The 22,159-nt window shown below is 33.6% G+C and overlaps 2 protein-coding genes and 1 long non-coding RNA gene across 3 annotated transcripts in view; 2 read left to right on the top strand and 1 right to left on the bottom strand.

The window, feature by feature from the left end:
- Positions 1–22,159, top strand: part of LOC149483991 (uncharacterized) — a 418,879-nt gene that overhangs the window by 88,478 nt on the left and 308,242 nt on the right. The gene's annotated exons all lie outside the window — the stretch shown is intronic.
- Positions 1–22,159, bottom strand: part of unc-13-4A (BAI1 associated protein 3) — a 66,936-nt gene that overhangs the window by 10,294 nt on the left and 34,483 nt on the right. The window contains exons 8-19 of the mRNA XM_089701630.1: positions 19,547–19,785; positions 16,260–16,472; positions 15,983–16,066; positions 14,620–14,784; positions 14,154–14,205; positions 12,215–12,311; positions 11,721–11,865; positions 8,547–8,629; positions 7,733–7,796; positions 6,370–6,530; positions 4,813–4,903; positions 468–630 (exon numbers count right to left, since the gene is read on the bottom strand). Coding sequence (XP_089557756.1) covers positions 468–630; positions 4,813–4,903; positions 6,370–6,530; positions 7,733–7,796; positions 8,547–8,629; positions 11,721–11,865; positions 12,215–12,311; positions 14,154–14,205; positions 14,620–14,784; positions 15,983–16,066; positions 16,260–16,472; positions 19,547–19,785 — 1,557 coding nt within the window. The remainder of the gene's footprint in view (positions 1–467; positions 631–4,812; positions 4,904–6,369; positions 6,531–7,732; positions 7,797–8,546; positions 8,630–11,720; positions 11,866–12,214; positions 12,312–14,153; positions 14,206–14,619; positions 14,785–15,982; positions 16,067–16,259; positions 16,473–19,546; positions 19,786–22,159) is intronic.
- On the top strand, positions 10,619–11,396 carry LOC149484026 (uncharacterized). The gene has a single exon (XM_089701606.1). The coding sequence runs from the start codon at positions 10,671–10,673 to the stop codon at positions 11,247–11,249; it is 579 nt and encodes a 192-aa protein (XP_089557732.1). The 5' UTR covers positions 10,619–10,670; the 3' UTR covers positions 11,250–11,396.

Below are 22,159 nucleotides of genomic sequence, written 5' to 3'. Positions count from 1 at the left end.
ATATTTTATCAGTTAATTGTTAATACTTAGATTGTAAATTGTTGGTATTTTTATTAAATAGGTGTCATACCAATAATAAAAATCTATGAATTGATAAATCTGTGAAACGTGCTGATTAAACATGATATGCAATAAGATAAGATTTTACTGATATAAAAATTATGGATTTTAGTTTTTGTTATTGTGATATTAGATTAAAATTTATTGTTAGTAAAAAAAGTGCTTAAAAATAATTTTGTTTTTGTTTTTTTTTTTTACTATGTACTTACTTATCTAGGACTAGATCGTATGCTTCACCTTTGTCCTTTACTTATATCTCATTCTTATATTAAATTATCAAAAAGGGTGATTTAAATTTTAAATAATAAAATAATGTTGTCTTCTTTTATTGGTATGTATTTATACCTCGTCGCATTCTTATCATATATCCTTTATCTATCGCCGTTTTCCTAAATTCCCTATCTCACCTGTTGTGTGGGCAGCGAGTCGGGCGACCATGCGAGGTGGAACACCGCCTTGCGCAGCGGCGGGCGCGCGCGCACCGCGAGCGGCACGGCCGCGCGCATCGAGCGACACTCGAGCGTGCCGAGCGCCCCGCGGACTAGCTGACGAGAGTTCTCGTCGTTGGCACTATTACCAATAAAACGCAAAATCTAGCTTTTTATTTCGTCCTAGTGTGCTTATAGACGAGATGTTTGATGATGTTAAAAGTATAATGTATAGTACGAATGACACTCTCTAGCATCCTTAAACCAAATAAAACAAGCACAATTTCGCATTTTTAATGTTAGTAAGGATAACACTGAAGAAGTCAAAGTTCCTCATAATCATTGACCAAAAATCTATTAATATTGCTGATGATAGGAGAGAATGTTGTTGGAAATTTTGTTTACATCGCTCTTCTGGCGATAACTTATCAACATGCGTTATTAACTCAGCAACGCGCAGTGTTGTCAGAAACTCAGCAACACGTTGATTCAATTTTCTTAACAAATGTTTACCATGAATATGGAGCTTTGTATTAAATGCTTTACGTTCCTATGCCACGGGCCAGCCATTATCATTAAACTCATGTTGTACGTACACGTACGCCCTACGCAGGCACGTAGAGTCTTAGGATATCCTATGTATTAAAATAAGTTTGAACCATCATCATTTTATTTTTGGTATAACTGTTCTCGTCATGCTGGTCTTTCAATTCACTCTTGTATTCGTTTCTATAATTCATTACGATTTACGAAGGTTGTAGAAATTACTTTGAGAAGGACTGTTGTTTTAATTATGCCACATCGCAAACTTTCATAGAGTGTACGCTACGAAAATCTCGACTAAAACTTAATCGCTAAATTCATAACTTGATGTAATTAACTTAAACTTGGTAGAACAGCTAAAGTGTTAGCACACTCGTATATTATGTACAATGTACATACAGTATGTACAAGTCTAAGATGCTTTTAATTCAAAAGCATAGTAACGCCCCGAGGTTTAAACAAAACGAAGTGTCTAGTCGTCCGCTAAACGGATGAATAAAATAAATTAGTCGTCCGATTACCGGATGAATAAAATAATTTAATCGTCCGATTACCGGATGAATAAAATAATTTAATCGTCCGATTATTCGGATTAATAGATAACCTTTTAACAGAAAAGCTAGTTGGGTTGGACTAAAGCAAAGGGGGCGCAGGACTTAGAAAATTTTTGATGGAGTTGGTGCCATTATAACACCTATTTATTATTATTTTATCGTAAAGATTACGCTAATATAAGCATGTTTTATAGGAACAACTTTTCTCTAAAATCAAAAATGGCCGAGATATTCGCCCTTAATTCGTAAGGTTAGGTTTAGGTTAGGTTAGCCTTTAGGTTAGGTTAGGTTTCTTAAAAAAAACTACACAGAAATAGGAGCCCCGCGAAGCGGGGCTCCGTCGACGCGCAAAAAAATAATCAAGTTTAGGTTAGGTTAGCCGTTAGGTTAGGTTAGGTTAGGTTTCTTAAAAAAAAAACTAAACAGAAATAGGAGCCCCGCGAAGCGGGGCTCCGTCGACGCGCAAAAAAATAATCAAGTTTAGGTTAGGTTAGCCGTTAGGCACCCGTTACACGCTCAATCTAGAATGTGATCCTTGATCATGATCATTGATCTCAATCCAGATTGACTGTGTAATGTATTTGATTGACGGATCGTAAAATCTGATCAGAAAATATCTAGATTTTTTGAAATCAACGATCTCGATCCTTTGATCGAGATCCAGATTGATCGTGTAATGTAACATGCTGTCAAATTACGTCAGTCTGCGTTCAGAGCGCGATGGAGTCGGACAAAGAGTACTATAATAATACGGAGTCGGACGACAATAAAAACGATATTCCGGCCATTATTAAGATTAAAATAAAAATTTTATTTTATTTATTTATATTTTAAATAAAAATGAAAAATATAAATAACTCTAATTAATGAACATTTTCACTTATAACTTTTTTATTTATAATTCTACAACAAAAACTTACTGGACCAAAGTTGTAGAGAATTTAATTTGCAACAAATAATGTGAAAAATTTTTTTTTATCGGATAAATAGTTTAAGAGATATATCGTAAAAACCACAGACATGTAGTGGTAAAAACCATTTCAACCGCTATTTTCAAGATGGCGGTCGTGGGACAAGGGTGGCGACCCCACAAACTTGGTTTTAGCTTAACACTGACCCCCCTACATATAAAAAAAATAAAATTGCGTCCTCTAAAAACGCAAGATTAGGCCTGAAAAACATTTCAATGGACTAATAATTATTGCTGCACATTGCACAAGCTTTGTTCCTATTCAGATCCATTTAGTGGTTGTGAATGCGTGTGCATTTGACAATGTCGAACAGTGGACTGATATGATCTGGATTGACCATCTAATGTCGCAACGATCCACATAAAGATTCGTCAATCCGTCAACTGACTTGGATCGTGATCTGGATTGAGCGTGTAACGGGTGCCTTAGGTTAGGTTAGGTTAGGTTTCTTAAAAAAAAAACTACACAGAAATAGGAGCCCCGCGAAGCGGGGCTCCGTCGACGCGCAAAAAAAAATCAAGTTTAGGTTAGGTTAGGTTAGGTTAGGTTTCTTAAAAAAAAAAACTACACAGAAATAGGAGCCCCGCGAAGCGGGGCTCCGTCGACGCGCAAAAAAATAATCAAGTTTAGGTTAGGTTAGCCGTTAGGTTAGGTTAGGTTTCTTAAAAAAAAAAACTACACAGAAATAGGAGCCCCGCGAAGCGGGGCTCCGTCGACGCGCAAAAAAAAAATCAAATACCAACGTGTGCCCTCCTCCCCCCTCCTCCCCCCACAAAAAACCTATAATACGTGCGGCAGTTCTCTAAAGAAACCCCGATAACCTAACTATATAGATAAATAGATGTTATCGGACGATTAAATTATTTTATTCATCCGGTAATCGGACGACTAATTTATTTTATTCATCCGTTTAGCGGACGACTAGCTTTGTCCTAAACAAAATCTTTGATATTTTAGGCATCTTTGATATTTTAGTGGCGTAGCGCGGACATTCGTCATGTTATAATGATATAATATATATATCTTATTCATACATCAACTATTGCAATTTATAATCTTAATATATCTAATATCTAAAGTACATTTTTTTTTTCATTTTCTATAAGGCCACAAAAAGCGAAACGCTCATTTATGTCCGTTAGTCTATTAAAATTAATGAATGGATCTCGATATTTATAGTGTAATAACGTTCATTAATAATTATTATAAGAAAATATACAAAAGGATGTCGATATCATATAACATTAATTATTAGTGATTATCAATACGGATTAGAGAGATAATATCATCTTATCGCAATATATTAGGTACGCACTAACTTATTTTCTACTAGTAAATCTAGTAATAACAGTAAATAGGAAATGACGATAAACGTGTGTATCGTAAAGATATGAAGGAGTAAATATTCTCACGTAGATAATAATATTATCAATGAATCCGTAAACATATTCATTCTATGAAACTCTATGAATGACGTATTACCACACGTGCTGAAAGTATGAGGTGAATGGGTTGTTGAGTTTCCTTTGTAGCATCTAGATAATAATTGTTAACTAGAAATATGAATGTGCAAGAGAAGCTTCATGACGAGATATTTTGTAGCTCGATTGTTTTTAAACCGATTTCCTAAACCAGGAAGTCACAAAACAATAATTGTATTATGTTTTAAATTGTAGAAATCCTAGATTATTAAACAAATTTAAAGTTTTCTTATATTTTTGTATCAATTTCATTCAAAACTCTCAGTAGTTTTGTATCTCAATCATAATGGTATGTTATCTATTTATTAATTAAATTGCTTTTTGTCATACATTTATTTATCGGTTGGTTAGATTAAAAGATAAAAATGGAACATTGACATTGGCTTACTCTAATAGAAATATGTCATTTGAAAACGAAATTATTACAATAAGTTAATGATAATCATGAAAAACTAGAATCTGCTTCATCTAATCTATAATGTATTGTTATCTTTAAATAAATTATTTGCGAACCTCAATCAATCTAAATTAGGCTCATACTAACAATAATGCACCGTGCTTCGCGACATCAAAACAATTAGAACGATTTACATCGCACATGACAACGTTGTGATTATCGCTTTTCATTGAAAAAAAAAAAATCATTAGACAAGAGGAATTAAATTATATAAGAAACCGCGTTCAAAAAAATACAGGATTATTGAGGTTGTGCTTCAGATCACTCATCTTAACATACAACAGCATCGTCACGGTTCAGAGATTAATTCATACTTACATGTGTTCATCGTCGTACTCGGAGAGCGAGCGCCGCACGTACTCCAAGTTATTCACGATCGTGCATATCTCTTCTGTTGTTTTATTTTGTCCTGAAAGTTTGTATGAATTTATACTTCACTGCATAAAATGGACAAAATAAAACTCTCGGTTATAAAGTTTATGAACAATAAATTTTACTCAATACGTGGTGGAATCGAATTTCGCTATGATCAGTTTACGACGACAATATGTGTAATGAAAATGAAGGTATTTTCATTTGGTACGTGAACTGTGAAGAAGAAAAATTACGACCTATTTTACGACAAAGGTTTGAATTGTATTGTATTTTTATTTAGACTTTAGTACCTACATTTTTATCGATAAGAAAAACACTGTATTCATTTTGTGACACCGAAAATAGAGTTGAATGGAGTCCGATATATTTTATTTTCTCAATTATAATAAAACTTATGTATTAAGTAGATATTTATCTCATCTGATTGAACGAATAAGTTTACAGTTAATTGTCACTGGGATGTGTTTGAACCAATTGAACAAACAAAAAACTCTATTTACAATACGATCTCTTACTTATTGTATCTGAGTATAATTTCGGTCAATTGTAAGTGGTCAAATTTCGCATTCTTCTTAGGCTTTTTTAAAAGGAGCTTTATTTTAGCTTTCTATAGACTCATATTTTTCCCGGGCGAGATTTCTGACTCTCATCTTTTTCCTTTCGCAAATGGTTTTACTCTGTCAGTATGTCTTGGCTGGTAGTTATCATTTCGTTGAATTAACAAGCGAGACGTAAGCGGAGTGTAATCTCAGCGATGTGCTATGGCCACTGGAGACAAGCACTTAAAGGGCTTGTTGAAACACGCGTCAGGTAAGTGGGTAAAATGAGCGTAAATATGTCAGAGGCTCGAGAGCTTGAGTCGTTAGTGCTCTGAGGCAAAATTATACGTATTACGTAGCGCTGAAATTTTCACATCAAGTTAAACGAAGTGTACTAACTTAGTAAAACGCCATTTATACGGTATAATATTTGATAGAGGCATGAATTTAATATTTACTGTTTGTCTAGCAAATATTCATATTTGTTGAGTATACAGTTAGTTGACTGACCACATTGTAAACACTTTAGGATTTCGAATGTTACATAAATAATAATTTCACAAGTACACTATGAAAATATCTTATGATATGTATTTGTATCGTGAATACCTACTACTACATATATTATAAGAATATTGAAATCAAGCATGTTTTTACTCTATGTTAGTTTTTACTCTATGATAGTATGAAACCAAACCTAATATGACCTATGTCGCCATAAATAGGTATAATCTGTACTTTATTTCATATTTCTTCATTCATTACGACACCACGAAGTGCACAAAATTATAGTAAAGTCAGTAAAGAGGAAGACACAAAGAACATGAAGAGTATTATAAAATATTCGCATTATTTCATTTAATATTATTCAATTTATAAACAAGAAAGACTCTCCTATAATTTTACAAGTAAAAGCAAAATATTCTAAAGACCCATCACCCAATATAAAATATGTACATACCATGGTTTTCATAATATCCCTGATCAGCTAGGGCTCCATGCACTAAGTCAGCGTAGTGCAGGGCCGTCGCACAAGCCGCTTCTAACAGTCTCACACTCCCTCCCAAGGTTCCCTCTTCAGCTCCGCCTATTGCTCGCCATACAAGCCTCATATGGTACAGACTGCAAATATTAACGTATGTTAGCTTTTTTGAATATTCAATTCAAAAATATAATTGTGTATTTTTTTTAATCATATTAAATGTAAGAACCTTTTCTAAAATTTTACAATCGCGCTATTCAAATTCATTGATTTGATAACAACAGTCTTCAGATAATACGAATTGTAAAAAAAATATGGAATTCGTATTTTTTTCAAGAAATTTAAAATCCAATGAAAATATCGAATACCGAGAGTGCTTACAAATAAGCTTTATATTTAAATTCACAACGACTACGTTTTTCAGCAGTGATTAAATAAAACGAATTTACATTACATTTTTTAATTTCGATTGTCTTTTTGCGGTTTCGCAGCTTAATTTCATGCCTGTGTCAATGTAATAATGATATTATGAAAAAAAAGTGAAAGCTTTGCAGTGGTGTTTGATAAAATACGTTAGGTTGATTGTTCTTTAAAAGAATAATAGATAGTAAAATACATACAAAAGGATATTGATATAATTATAATATTATGAAGATATAAAATGAGAATTTAATTCAAGGAGTCATAAAATAACACCGAACATCACAATGGGTTATTGAAGATATAAAAGTGCCTGATGGTATATAAGTTATTAGGGGCGCACACCTGCACCCGTTCAATATAATGTAGGGTTCAGTGGCTGCCTGAAATTACGTTTTAAATTTGTTAGAGAAATATACTCGTTTTACAAATAGTATGTTATATTACATATCTATATCTAATATATCTACACAACCGTTGCATAATTAAATAAAGCTAAACTGTACTGTTTTAAACAGTAAAGGATACAAAATAATAAATAACCATTCACAATAATTTCTACGTAAATATCATGTGTTAATTTAAAATCTTAACACAAAAAAACATATATGTCCTTCACTAAGACATAAATCGTGTAAATTTAAAACCGGTGGAGGTGTAGGCATCTCAAACTGGAGCATGCAAATACCTTCCAAACAAGCTTTCGCAAAAAAATGATTAAAACACAGAACCTACCTTCTGACAACTTGAACAGATACTTGTTTCAATAGCACTCGTCTTTTTTCATTATTAATCATGTACCTATTTTGGTAACAAAAAAGGCAGAAATAAAAGTTGTACCTAGCTAAAATTATTACAAACAAATATGATTATGTAGTTATGTGACAAATAAATTGTTTGTAGGTAGGTACTCGTTACTTACCAAGCCACCGTATCGACTGAAGATGTGCTATGTTTCACGATGTGTTCTCCTTCTACTGCCCGATCTAGCAATCATAACAAAATATTAGGCGTACACTCGTACACTAGAATATTGTCAAGTCCGTAATCATTTTATTACAAAAAATATCTTGTTAACCAGCGAAATAAAATAAGGTTATATGGACTGACTTTATTTTTCTGACTTTTCTGTGTGGTTAGTATTTCTTTGTTGAATATTTGAGCAAAAACTTTAACGATACCAATTCTACCTACGCAATTATTTAAATTCGTAGATAATTTGTATCAAAGATATCATTAGAACATTTCACGGCAATCTTTTATTTGTCCCAGTAATAAAAGCTTTCGTGTTACGCCACCGTTTAGAATCCGATGCTTATCTAAATGGGTGCCCTATCGCGGGGTGTGAACTTTCCCCTTTTGCCCCCACAACAATTAGGTATGCCCTTTCATTTCGGAAAACACTTCTTTTTGTTCGTTATCCTCGCCGTAATTTTCTTCAAATGTTCTTGCTTTTTTCCTGTTTTCGCATCTGTTTTTACTGAACGTTTACCATAATTTTGACTTTATTTCGGTGGACTTATTAAAATTGATGAAAGATCCTTAAAGCTCTTCTGTTAATTAATTATTAATTATAAGAAAATTGCAACATGTTCTTATTGATATCTTCTTCAGTGTGTTTCGTTAACGAATTGTAGTTATGTAACTTACTAATAGATAAATAATAATTTAACAGTGTGAAAAAATGTAATCAGCTGTAGTACCATTGAACATGAGTTGGTGTGTGGTATACTCACCAAGTTCCACAGCTGCCCGGACTCTTTGCAGCGCCATAGTTTTAGTGACGGCCAGCCATCGATCGATCAGCGGTTCGAACCATCTGACAGCACGTAATAACTTTGTCACACATGTGTACAATAACGCTTTTAACGAAAGACCTTGACTTTTAAGTGTAAGTATAATATCAGCATTAGTGTAACAGTTGGAGGCTTTATTTTGCACGTGGGAGAAACGTGGATGAATGAATCATGAGAAGCCTAATCAATTATTAATGTTCATGTCAAGTTACAGAACAATATAAAGATCTCTGAATTAATGAAGTTCTTATTCCCATTGGATTTGGCTATTATAGGTATGAAAGTATGCAGAAATTATATTATAATGTACATATTAGTAAAAAGTAATAAGTCAACGTAAGAGACAACTATTATTAAATTTAGATAAAAAAAAGTGTTTTAATAAAACTTAGTGTCATAAATTTGTATTACTTACAAAACTAAACTTAATTCTAGGGTGTTATAAAATTGAAAAACATAATATTCGCATTTAAATCAACACGATTGCATCGGCTGGACGGACATATACAGGAAAGTGGCATGTGCGCTGCAATGCGGGTTGATAAAAATACATACAGGCTACAAGACATATAACAATAAGGCTGCGGCCGCCTATATAACTGCCGAAACTAGTTAAATTTATCATAATAATTAGTGTCGGACTAGTTTTAGCAAGCTAATTGAAAAAATATCTATCGCCAATCCATTGATAACTATTATTGAGAGAATTCCAATTAAAAGTCGGTATATTGTATGTAGATAACATAATGTATTATTATTTTTCTGTTAAACGATGTCGATGTCCTCTTTTAGAACAAAATTAAGTTTTGCATTATATGCCTTATTTTTTAAACAAATGACATTAACACAAATAAATAATTATAAGGTAAGTGCTTGGGTAAGTATTATGATAGATTATTTACGAAGGGAAGGAAAGTACTAGCATATGCCGTAGAATATGAATTACTGCTGCTATATAAGTACATTTATTTATCATAACTACGTTAAACGTTTCGTGTTAAAAGTAACGAGCGATTAAAAATGTAAAGGTTATTTTTTTAATATAATCAAGGAAAGTTTTAAATGTTCATATTTTTTTATTTAGATTAAATACGCTAACGGATATTTACGAAAAAAAACATTATATACGCTGTAAAGTGTAACTTGACGCTGTGTTATATTTGAACTTTATAAAATATACCTTTTTTGTGTTATACTAATAGAAACCCTAATTAATAATGAAAAAAAAGAACTACTTGTAGGCATACATTTTTAACGAATTTGGTCTCGGAAACACCAAAAGAAATATAAACTAGCTCAGAAAATACTCTTTATCTCTTATTTTATTACTTTATCACATAATAATAAAGAAACAAACATATGTTGTTGATTTATATATCTTTCTAAAATTGTTTACTAAGATTTTGTATTGTTGTTCTTATATACGCACTAAACGGTCCGCCCCGGCTTCGCCGGTGGTACCTACATGTCTAAACTATCCTATCTCTCAAGTTGGATCGAACTGCACATGGTGTGCGAATTTTATTATAATCGGTTTAGTGGTTTAGGAGTCCATTGAGGACAAACATTGTGACACGAGATTTATATATATTAAGATGTTCTTTCTACGTTCTAAAATAACACGAGGGCTTTGACTTTAGACACAGTAAATCAACTAGGTACCTATTCACACTTAACCGTTTTTTGTTTGCTATAGTGTCCTTTGAAAATAATAAAAAATCGCTTGGCCGTTGTTAAATGTCACTTGTAGCTGGCAACCGCAAATTTGCTCTTTGTTAAATAGATTACCTATATTTTAAGCATCTGCACCGCACATTAAAAAGGACGTTAGCACTGAATGCTGTGTTGACATTTAATTAGTGGTTTTATTTACAGCAAGCATGAAATTTAAACGAGTCAATCTAAGTTTTCGTATAACCTTGTTCTCGTAAATATCAACTTCCTGGTCAGCCTCTCAGCCGGTTTGTGAAGCGATACGCCCTTAAAAAATATACTGTATAAATACGTAGACTGAGTCTATGTAGGCATCAGTTGCTCCCAAACCGAACAACAATACATACCAAGATGTTCAAGCTCGTAGCTGCTTTTGCCTTCCTGGCCGTGGCCGTCGCGTCACCTGACCCATACACTATAGTAGCTCCAGCAGTGTCTACTTACAGAACGGCCGGCGGCTACATCAACCAAGCGCCCTTCGTGTACTCCCCTCCCGTGGCGTTCTCCTCCCCTGCAGTGACGTACTCCTCCCCCGTGGCGTACTCCAACTACGGCTACACGCACCTCATCAAGAAGCGCTCTCCCGGCTTCATCAGCGCGCCTGTGGGCTACTCCAGCTTCGGCGCTCCCCTGGCGACCACCTACTCCGCCCCGCTCGCCTACCACACCGCTCCGCTCCCCACCTACAGCTACGGCGCGCCGATCGTGCACTCCGCGCCCGTCTACTCCACCGCTCACTTGATCAAGAAGCGCTCCGCTCCCCTGGTCACCGCGTCCACCTCCTACATCGCCCCGGCCGCCTACTCTCCTCTCGTGTCCACCTACTCTAGCTACCCTGCCTACTCCAGCTACCCCGCCACCGCAGCCTTTGTCTCATCTCCTTTTATCTCGTCCGGACCATTCGCTTACACTCAATTCATCAAGAAGTAAAGAGATTGAACTCTTTATTGTTCCGTTAAATACATCTGGTCAGTTCAGTACTTTTGAAGCATATAGAGCAAACGTGATACAACAAAATTAAAAATGTGTACATAAAGCCACTGTATAAAATCAATAAATGCGTTTGTAAATAAAATTTCTGACTTTTTTCATATTCCCCTTTTTCCTTTCTTTCTTATAAGCATTACGTGTTTTTTATTACTAATCAGTTACATACGTTTTTGTTTTTTTTGCAATTGTAATGAAGTAACAATTATACACTTACATAGAATTTTTTTAAATGATAGGTATATAAATAATTCCAATATTCATATTTCCAAAAAATTAAGTTATCTTCAAATTTTCGTACTTCTACAAATGACAAGAACTACAATCGCGCTCAAAATAATGTTCACAAAGCGTCACTACACCTTTCTCTTTATTTCTATTCTGAAAAACAAAAGCACATCAACAGCTACTCACTGGTAAGCTTCGAGAAGCTGCGGCGGCGGTTCGTGCGCGGCGTGCGGCGCGTGTGAGGGGGGCGCGGGCGCGGCCGCCGCGCACAGCTCGCGCACCGCCGCCAGCACCTCGAACGGCAACGTCTTCGCTGACACCACGCTGCATACTAAAATGGACGAGGACTAGTTCACACCAATTCACTGCAATTTATTGGAACTGTCTGTATTGTGGCTGTGCAAGCGATAAATCACCGCCCCTAGACCGTTCGTAGATAGGCAGATTGGTTTAAATTTTACAGTCAAAATATATTGTCAAAGTGAATTTATTTTTATATAATATAATACAGGTCCTTATGAAAACAAACAGTTGATTTTGTGTTATTTTTTATATTTGAAATGCTTATATTAATTATTGAAAACAACCTTCAAGGCTTCAAAATTATTACTTCATCGCAGTTTCGAGTCGTTCAGTTAAAATTAGGATAAATATTCTCATCATATTATGCATGTAATTACCCGCATTCCCGTGTTCATCGTAACCATCCTCTTCGGCCACACCGCACCAACCCTCCGATATCCAGATCTCGACACATTGCTTCACATCTTCCGAAACCTGTAGTAATGTGTTTACTTCAATTCTACCAAATTCTGCACTTTATAAGTTTTTTAATATTATTATGTTATTGAACTTTTAACACTTGAAGTTCTTACTTGACTAAGTACTACAATGTGTCAATTATGTATTGTAATTAAAATATTTCTCTCAATAATTACTGTTCATACCACATTATTATAATATTTATAGATGTTTGTTGTATTAAACAGACATTAAATTGTATTTTGTATTTAGACATTTTGAGGGTATTAATTTATTGTAATCTTTATATTTTGTAAATGTAAAACCATACTGTTCAAATGAATATGTATTTGGGTTGGGGAAATGGTTTGGAAGAAACACCGTTCACGGTCTCGGTGCGCAGTCGTTTTTACATTATTTTGTTTTTATAGCTATCTTACAAAGCTTCGTCGTCGTAAAAACTGTCTTAGATAAAGGCTACACCAACTTTACTGAGCTACATAATCTATTATTATAGTTCTCTGATAGAATTATTTATAAAGCCGAAAAGTTTATAGAAGTGAGACTCTACATCTAAGTTAACCTCAGAAGTTATCTTATAAGACTGTGTAAGTTTTATAATATTTTCTTCATTATCATGGAAATTCTATTATAGAATAGGAATACTCAAGCCATTGTCTCTGTAGCTGAAAGGATAGACAGCCCAACATTTCCGTCTTTCTATATAAACGTGTTAAGTGAATATGTACCTAATCTTAAAGGTATTTAACTCATTAACGGCTTTTTATGGCATTTATTAATGGCTATAAGTATCGTGAGTAGGAACAGTATTATTGTTTCGATAAGGAAAAACAATACAACGAGCTATATAATCACAGAATCTAACAACGGATAAATTGTTATACAAATTTGGTGCCAGTAATAATTATTTAAAGGTAGTTATACCTACGTTTATAAGCGCGAAAACGCAACACCAAGTTCTATTCAAGATATGTTCGATAAATTTTAATAGCTGAATCTGAACACATTGTACCTTATTGATATAAGTTATATTGTTTTTGTCATTGTGAGCTTAATCTGAATACTATTATAAAGGCGAAAGTTTGTATGGATGTTTGTTACTCTTTCACGTAATAACTACTGAACCGATTACAATGAAATTTAGCACACATATAGAGGGTAACTTGGATTAACACATAGGATAGGTTTTATCCCGGAAATCCCACGGGAACGGGAACTATGCGTGTTTTCCTTTGAAAATGCGGGCGAAGCCGCGGGCGGAAATCTAGTTTGTCATAACGTTAAATTGTTTTTCAGTTATTCCGTTACGCAATTGATAAAATAAATAGAGCACTTTATAGTTGGCATAAAGTTAGTTATATTATATGTAAACATGTATATATGTATACGCCCGAAGGCTTCGTTTGTAGTTTATTATCGTTATTTAACTTTACACACTACCTACATTTGAATATTCAAAGGCTCTATTTTTCCTTCTTGTTAAGTAACCTTTGATATTGCACGTATTACAGTAAAAGAGATTTATTTTATTAAGTAATAGGTACCTATCTCAATCCTCCAGGATAAGTGCCTTGTATAATGGATTGCTTTTTCATCGCTATAAGGGCTAACAGTTTCGATTTCCGCCTAAATTGGCAATCTTAACGGTGATTGCCCGAATGAATTTTCATTCACTAATTAATATAATGAAAATAATATGACAATGTGTTATGTGCAGCTTTAAACATTTCGACAAATCACTTCAATATTTTGAACATTCCCAAAATTATATTACGAGCATTTGTAAAATGGCATTCCATTATAAGAGCATTCCTTTTTAACAAAGTATTTAACATTAAAATTATACAATAAACTTACCATTTTATCAATCTGTGTAAAAACAACGTTGAAGTATGGGACGTTGTTAGTCCTATAAAATAAGAAACATGCGATACAATACTGGTTATGATCTATCAAATAATCTTACAGTCTAAGTTATGAAATAATTAAATAACAAAAAAGATTCAATCTAAAAAAGATAATATTCACTAAATATAAATATTAAACTGATTATGCTGATGTGTAGCAAATGCCAATCAATACAGATTCCAGGCAAAATGCCACGAGCCACCATCTAATAAAGGCTACTAAAACCCTGTATGAATTTCCACAAACGCGCAATTCGCAAACCGCTAAATTTCATGTTTCAATTATGGTAATAATATGTAAAAATAGTCATACAGCTAATTACTGATACTTGTAATGATAAAAATGCCTGACTAAGTAACCCTCCAAGGAATCGAAGCTTAAAAATATGCACTTATTTATAGCCAAGTGTACTTACGTTTCAAACAAGGGGTGGTAGTAAGTGAGGCCTTGCTGCAAATCAATTTGCACTAGTGTGATGAGATTGACCAGATCCTCTCCCCGTTCTGACTCAGTGTCTTGAGCGCACAACGCTTCGTACCACTCCGCTGTACCTTTCCGCAGCGAAGCCACTATTTCGCTCCTTTATTAAAGAATTGAGACATTTTTACGTAGGAATTTGTTAATTATTTGTATTACAGAATAATTCTCGGGACTCATGTAGCTAAGTGTCTTCAATTGAATAAACAACATGTGTTCACTTCATTACTGTCGTAAGGGATCGTCCCTAAACACTGCTAACAGTGTTAAATAGCGTACATGTCCGAAAACTTTGCTTAGGGTTACCACTTATACTAAATGTGTCTCACTTCCAACCCTTATGTTTAAAAATATTATGTGCTAACCACAATTATGTTGAAGTTAATCAAAGGGAAACTTTTCTAATTTAGGTATGAAGAGCTTTAAATCTATTTATACCTCCAGTCTGCAACCTCTGGTCGTTATTGTATCGACGCCATTACGATCAGTAAATAACGCGTCGAGAGTTGCGATACTTTCTGCCATCCAATAAACCTTTCTATGTAGTTTCCGCAGTGTTTTTCCTTCTATTTTAAATATGTTGGTGTGACCTTTCTGTTATTTTTATACGCAAAATGAATGTTATGTAATTCTTTGATTTAAATTTATTGTAAATCGAGTTTATGACAACCATTAACAAAATAATGTTCATAGCAGCGGATCCATCAACCCACATAATCCGCATGGATTGAAAGGTTTATTTATATCCAAATAAATGAATACCGACATTCAAATAAATATTTAATAGTGCTTTGCAATTCTGGATTTAAACCTGCGAAATATATTATGAATATATAACTACCTACCTACCTACTAAAAGAGAAACGGGATAATCCAAAAAATCTCTCTGTCATATCATATCTACGATGCCGAGATAGATATTAATTAAGATAAAGTTTGTACCTTTGGATCCGATTAATTGCGGTATTATGGATTCGTCTCATCTTTCCTTAATTATTAATTGTACTTTTAAGGGTTTCCTAAGAAGATACAATATTATTTAATATTTTAATTATGTCAACCCGCATCCGCTCATATAATTTGTGTGTCGGCATAGGTATTAGGTAGGTACTTACATTAAAAGCTGTAGAGTTGGTTTGTCTGCTTTATTGGACTAATATCAGGAACTGCTGGTTCGAATTGAAATAAAAGGTAGATACTTTTGTTCCAAACTAGAACAATAGACTGCTATTGCGGGTGAATACGCGGAGCACATCTAGTTAATTGCACAATTTATGTTCAGAATTCAACTTAATACTTACCGCATTTCCTTACTGAACGGACAGCACCTCCAGAAAGCTTTCATCTGTGACAGCTGATTTAAACATCTCAGGAGATATTCCAACCTGTTAAACGAATCACAATACATAACTATAAAAGCTATAAACTGAACTTACTATGGACTCTGAAAACGAAGAAAACAAAATTCTATTGATTTTATTATAATTATTCTTAGACGAGATACGCCAGTATAAATTAATTAATGTAAAGTATAATACTAAAAATCAATTTTCATTGTATAAACTAAAAAAAACATACTTGTTCAAGCTGAGATGATGCAGCACGGGATACAAGTCCCTATGGAGTCGCAATTGGTGCAATGCGCGCTCCACAAACTCCCCGAAGCAGTCCGCAAGCCAGCGCTCTTCGTCGCGCGACGCACACGCACCCGCGTCCCCACTACCGCCCCCTAGTAGCGCCTCGCTAGCACACCACGCTCGCTCTAGTTCGTTTAGCAGTTTGAACATGTACCTGAGTGATAGTATTGCATATTAAAGTGTTTCATTTTGTAAATGAACGACTATTTCCGAAAGATTGAGACGTTTATGTTTTAAGTCGATTTAAAGATGGCGGCATTAATGTATGCAAACCATCAAGTATAAAGGATACGTGTACCGTCTTTCTACTCATGTGACGTGTACAGTGTAATAAGTAATAAACAGTTTAATACTAAGTTGGTGTGTACTCATTGAAGACCCCGGACAGTATCTAACAATAGTGCTACCACAAACTTAATAATAATACTATCAAATAAATAATACTATCTTCTATATTGTAAGAGCGAATTTGTAAGAATGTATGGATTTAGCGATGTTTGTCAGTCTTTCACGCAAAACAACAGGAAAGTATCTCTATTGAATTGGACACAGAGACATATTAGGTATAGTGTTCTTATCTGAACAAAGGCGCATATGCACAAATTATTTCAAGAATAATAGAACCTGTGACTTCATTCGCATGGAGCTTGGGCAAAAGAGCTTTCTTCTAAGCCTGACTAACATTTTTGCAACAGATTTCATTGACATACCTACATAGGTTTTATTGGTATTTTTTGAAAAAAAGATTAAAAATGTTCTTCTATCCACTCTTGCAATATATTACATTTATATTTGTAATATCAAAGGAGAGTTAAAATGGGGGACAATATATTATTATAAATAATTTGAGGTTGGCAAAACATCTGTAATTAAATTTTGATGAGCTCTGTGTGCGGAAGGTGTTATTTACTCTGGAATGCCAATTGCTTTACCACAAAATGTATGCATAAAATAAATTGGCAATTGTAAATATTATGTTTGTTATTTTAAAATGTTTATTTACATCATACATTTCACCATTTAATGCTATAGAGCCTATATGCCTTTAAATTTTATCATTCAATGTTAGTTTTAAGTATATATTGTTAATTACTTAATTGAGTATTTGAATAATAAAAAAATATTGATTTTTTTATGTATTTTAAAACTTTATTATTAATAATATTGATATTCAATGCAAAAATCTCCAAAAAAGTTATTTTTCAATTAATTATAAGCAATTAAAAATTGATGAAATTTAAATTAAAGTCACGTGACTATAAACGCGCCATGACTGGTCACGATAGATGTGACGTCAAAATGATATAGTTGTAAACGTTTTTCTATCAACTGCAATGAGTGAAAACTAACATTATGACGTCACACGCGTTCGGGTGACGCTTCGGGAGTTGTCGGTGTGTTTTCGGTACTGGATTCAAAGACTAATTTTTATTTTGAAATAACTTTTGAATTATTGCAAAAAACAATAAAAAAAACAGTTTTGTTATGAAACTAATATATAATCTTTCCATTTAGCACAAAAAAATTTTTTATTCAAATACTCAATTAGCATAAAAATTTGGTCTATAATAACAACATGCTTTATATTTTAAAAACAAAATAACGAACCTATATAATTCTACATTGTGGTCCAACGGTACCACAATGTAGAATTATATATAACCGTCTATGATCATGGTAGCGTAGCGATCATGGTAGGTATCATCAGGTACATTAACATGTCTATGATCATGTTGTGTCTTGTTTAAGCGTCGGAATAATAGTTAACAGCATCACAAGTTTAAGTCAGTTATGGCCTCATAATTACTAACACCTGGAGAGAAACTTCGAAACTCCAGATTTATATCAAAGTCAACAAAACTTTGTTAACTGTGTCAATATAAGGATGTATTATAAACACACTATAATATTTTGTCTTCATACAATACAGCGTGGTATAAAGTTTTCACGTTCAGCAAATAGCAAAAAAACTAAACCGTAACTTAATTACGTGCGCTGTAAATAATTTTTTCAAAGGGTCGTGTCTAATGGAGCGCTCTCTACCCACGTGTATGTAAAGCCACAGCAACCATTTACCTTTACTGAGGTTTTAATAGCGCGTCAAAAACAGATGCAACGTTCCTTTACGTGTTCCGTTCGATTAATTACTCCCAGGAAATTGTATTGCAGATGGCTTTACGTCACCAGTAATGCAATCTACGAGAACAAAGTTACTCTATCGGACGTGCATTTATTCTCCTGATTCAATTAATGGATATTCAGATCGACCCATAATTAATTAATTTACCTCACGGCGATCTGCTGAAAATTGTATGAAGTTTGTAATAAACATATTGCTTCCTGATGTATGAAATTGTACGGCTTTAAATCCGTGAAAGTAATTTTGTTGTTCGTCAATATGCAGAAAATTTATAATTTAAGTTCTTAATGAAGTTTGTAACGTTAAACAATTTTATTTCACAGTTTCAACAGCAACCTAATCAATACCAATTAAATGATTGATTACTAACAATCAATTAGGGAAATTGCTAGGCGTTTAGGCACTAAATTATTATTATAGATTTCGCTTAGCGCTATTATACCTAAAATTATTATATACTAGATTTCCGCCCGCGGCTTCGCCCGCGTTTTCAAAGGAAAACCCGCATAGTTCCCGTTCCCGTGGGATTTCCGGGATAAAACCTATCCTATGTGTTATTCCAAGTTACCCTCTATATGTGTGCTAAATTTCATTATAATCGGTGCAGTAGTTTTTACGTGGAAGATAACAAACATCCATACATCCATACATCCTTACAAACTTTCGCCTTTATAATATATATTAGAAATATTAGAATATTAGAATTAGATATTAGATGTGATTGACCTCCTAATTCCTCATTAAGTTTTATTAGATTTTTAGATTCGCGTTTTGAACTGATCAGTTTTCTTTTGTGAAAATAACACACCTATACATAGAAAAAATCCGTAGACAATGCTATACATAAAAATGTATTGCATTGTCTACGGATTTTATGTATTGCATTGTCTACGGATTTTTTCTATGTATATATGTGTTATTAGGCGATAGACAATGCAATACATAAAAATGTATTGCATTGTCTACGGATTTTTTCTATGTATATGTGTGTTATTTTCACAAAAGAAAACTGATCAGTTCAAAACACGAATCTAAAAATTTACTTTTTGTTTTCAAAAAGTGACTTTCATGTTCTTCCATAAACTTACTTTGGGTCCAACGGTGCATCGCTATTAAGCCGGCAAGCAGCAGCAAAGCGTGCGATAGCAGCTTGCAGCGGGCTCAAGTCGCCCTGCACAGCATGTTGATGCAGCAGCGTCTGAGCTGCGCCGCACAAGTCGCCCTCCCAAGCATGGCTGTCGCTCTCAGCACCTTCACTGGGAGCGTTGGACGCTGTCTCCACCTCATGCGCTAGGAGAACTCCGAAGAGGCGCTCGTGTTGGCGTACCTTTGACAATATATAATTATTATAAAAATTAATTATATTCACTTATCCAGAGCCTTAACAAAAATTAATTTGTGATTACGTTATTTAACATTACTGTAAGTGGTTTTAAATCCGGTTCATCGGTAGTTAATTCGAATTTTAGCAAGGTATAATATTATACATTAAATTAGTAAAATGCATGAAACGAACTAATATGTTTGTATATGTAACTTTGTTGTTTTGTCTAAATCGTGTATTTTTTTAATCCCGGTCTAATGAACTACAAAGTGTACAAAAACTCACAATATTACCCGATAATTTGTGATATTACGGTAAGTATCAGATTACATGCTAAACCTTCAAAGCACGTGTAGCCTATATTCATGATTTCCAGGAATATTGCAATTTGCAACTAATACTCGTAGTAATATGAATTTCAGACCATTTAGACGAAGCAAATATACTAAAGGTTTGATCTTTGGTTCGTATGCAAAGCGGATATGAATATACCTACCAGGAATATGATACTGGGTATCAAGTACGCCACCACCCGGGAAATTTGATGCGATGGTATCTATGTAAAACAACTGCAATGCAAATCAACTCTATCGAACACAATTTCAAAGCTAATTTCAAATTTCAAATATAGAAAGACTGTGTAGTGTGTAATACAAAACTTGGAAGGTTTAAATTATAATATAGTTAATAGTTCTTGTTTAATTTCAATAAAGTATCATCATAATTAAATTGTCAAAAAAAAATAAGTATCGTAGTTAGGTATCGTGTTTTCATTAGGTATAATAAAACTTTTAGGAAACTGTTATCATTACTTATAACAAATTGTCCTATTGTTCTTTTTCAATTAATACTACGTAAATAATAATTCAGCCAATGTTCTTGGATAATATTCCAAGACAATAAAAGAAAAACATTTACCTTACAATATGTTGCTTTCTAGGAAATACAAACAAGAACAATTCCTAGCAATTGTAATAAAAGTTAAATGTTAGAATTCGTTCACTTACGTCCACGTCCGTGAAATGCAACATAACGCATTGAAAATTCAATTGCAATAGCAGGTGTAAAATGTACGTAAATTATTTAAAAATATTACTTGTACTTTTTTAATTTTTGCCACCTTTGTGATTTTAAAGTACATTTGGCCCATTCGTTTTAAACAGATTTATTACACCTCGTAAAAGACAATTAGAATTCACTTCCTCGTATTCACCACAATGTGAATGTATGAGAAATGAGTGTACTGCACATATGGAAAATGATTGTGAATCATCACACCTGTTCCCCTATGCAAACCTAGACTATTATGGCAATTATGCCTTGAATTATACTAGCACGCTATTCGCGACCCATCGATTGGGCTACAACAAGTTCATTTCTCATAAAGTAGATTGATAAAGAAATTATCTGAAACATTTATTTATTTATTTGATTTGCCAGCAGATGTACATCTTATATTTATAATATATTTTGAGTATGTGACATAATTAGCATGCATAGCAAGATGTAGATCCAATTACAGGCAAATACAACATGCGTTTTTGAGTTGTATCAAATTATAGCTTCTAATCGTAGTGTAAATTCTAATCAGAAAACATTATTCTTATCAGTATAATTTTTATGTAAAACGTTTTTATATGCAAACAAACTAAGGAAGTTGATGTCAACTTTTGTACTATTAAATAATCTATTATGTTCCCGACAAACTCTAGCAATGACGCTGTTGAAGCCTAAATTGGTTCTATATCTTTTGACAAAAGACATAGAATTACATATTTCAAATATGTAGTTATATATGCAGATTTGTTTAGAGAGCTAAACAGGAGTTTTCATAATGACAAAATTTGCTTGAGCAACCTATTGTTTAAGTCAACACTAAGTGCTTAATTTGTATTACTAAAGCATTATATAAAGTTAAAGCACATCCACTAAACTCGATCGGAGTTATAAACTCCAACGAGAAGTGCAACTAATAATCACATTCAAATCAGGTAATGGCATCATTAAAACATTTTAAAGGAGATATAAGTGGATTATCTATAAATGCTGGAAAAGAAACTGGAACGTGAAAACTTTTGAAGCGTAAAAAAGCCGGTCCCATTGAATGTAAAGTGAATAAAGTACCTCAGGGGAATGAATTGGATTTATCGTGTAATCGCAATTCCGCTTCACTCGCTCGCTCACTTATTACGCGAGGCCGAAGATGTTCACTCAGCGGATATGTTATACCGGGAATAACAGCCAAGATGCCATGTGTTATCGATATAAATACGGGCATAACCTTACGCATGATAAGACTAAAGACGACCCGCGGAGGTTCAACATTTCAACTGAATTTATCATTTCTTTTTTTTATAAACTTTTGTAAAAATACGAA

This window comes from Colias philodice, chromosome 12, assembly GCF_061535455.1.
Source record: "Colias philodice isolate Cphi_HAF_F1 chromosome 12, ilColPhil1 Martin Lab GWU primary, whole genome shotgun sequence".
Classification (NCBI taxonomy): Eukaryota; Metazoa; Arthropoda; class Insecta; order Lepidoptera; family Pieridae; genus Colias; species Colias philodice.
The sequence above is the reverse complement of the archived record's forward strand: the minus strand, read 5'-3'. Positions and strand labels throughout refer to the sequence as shown.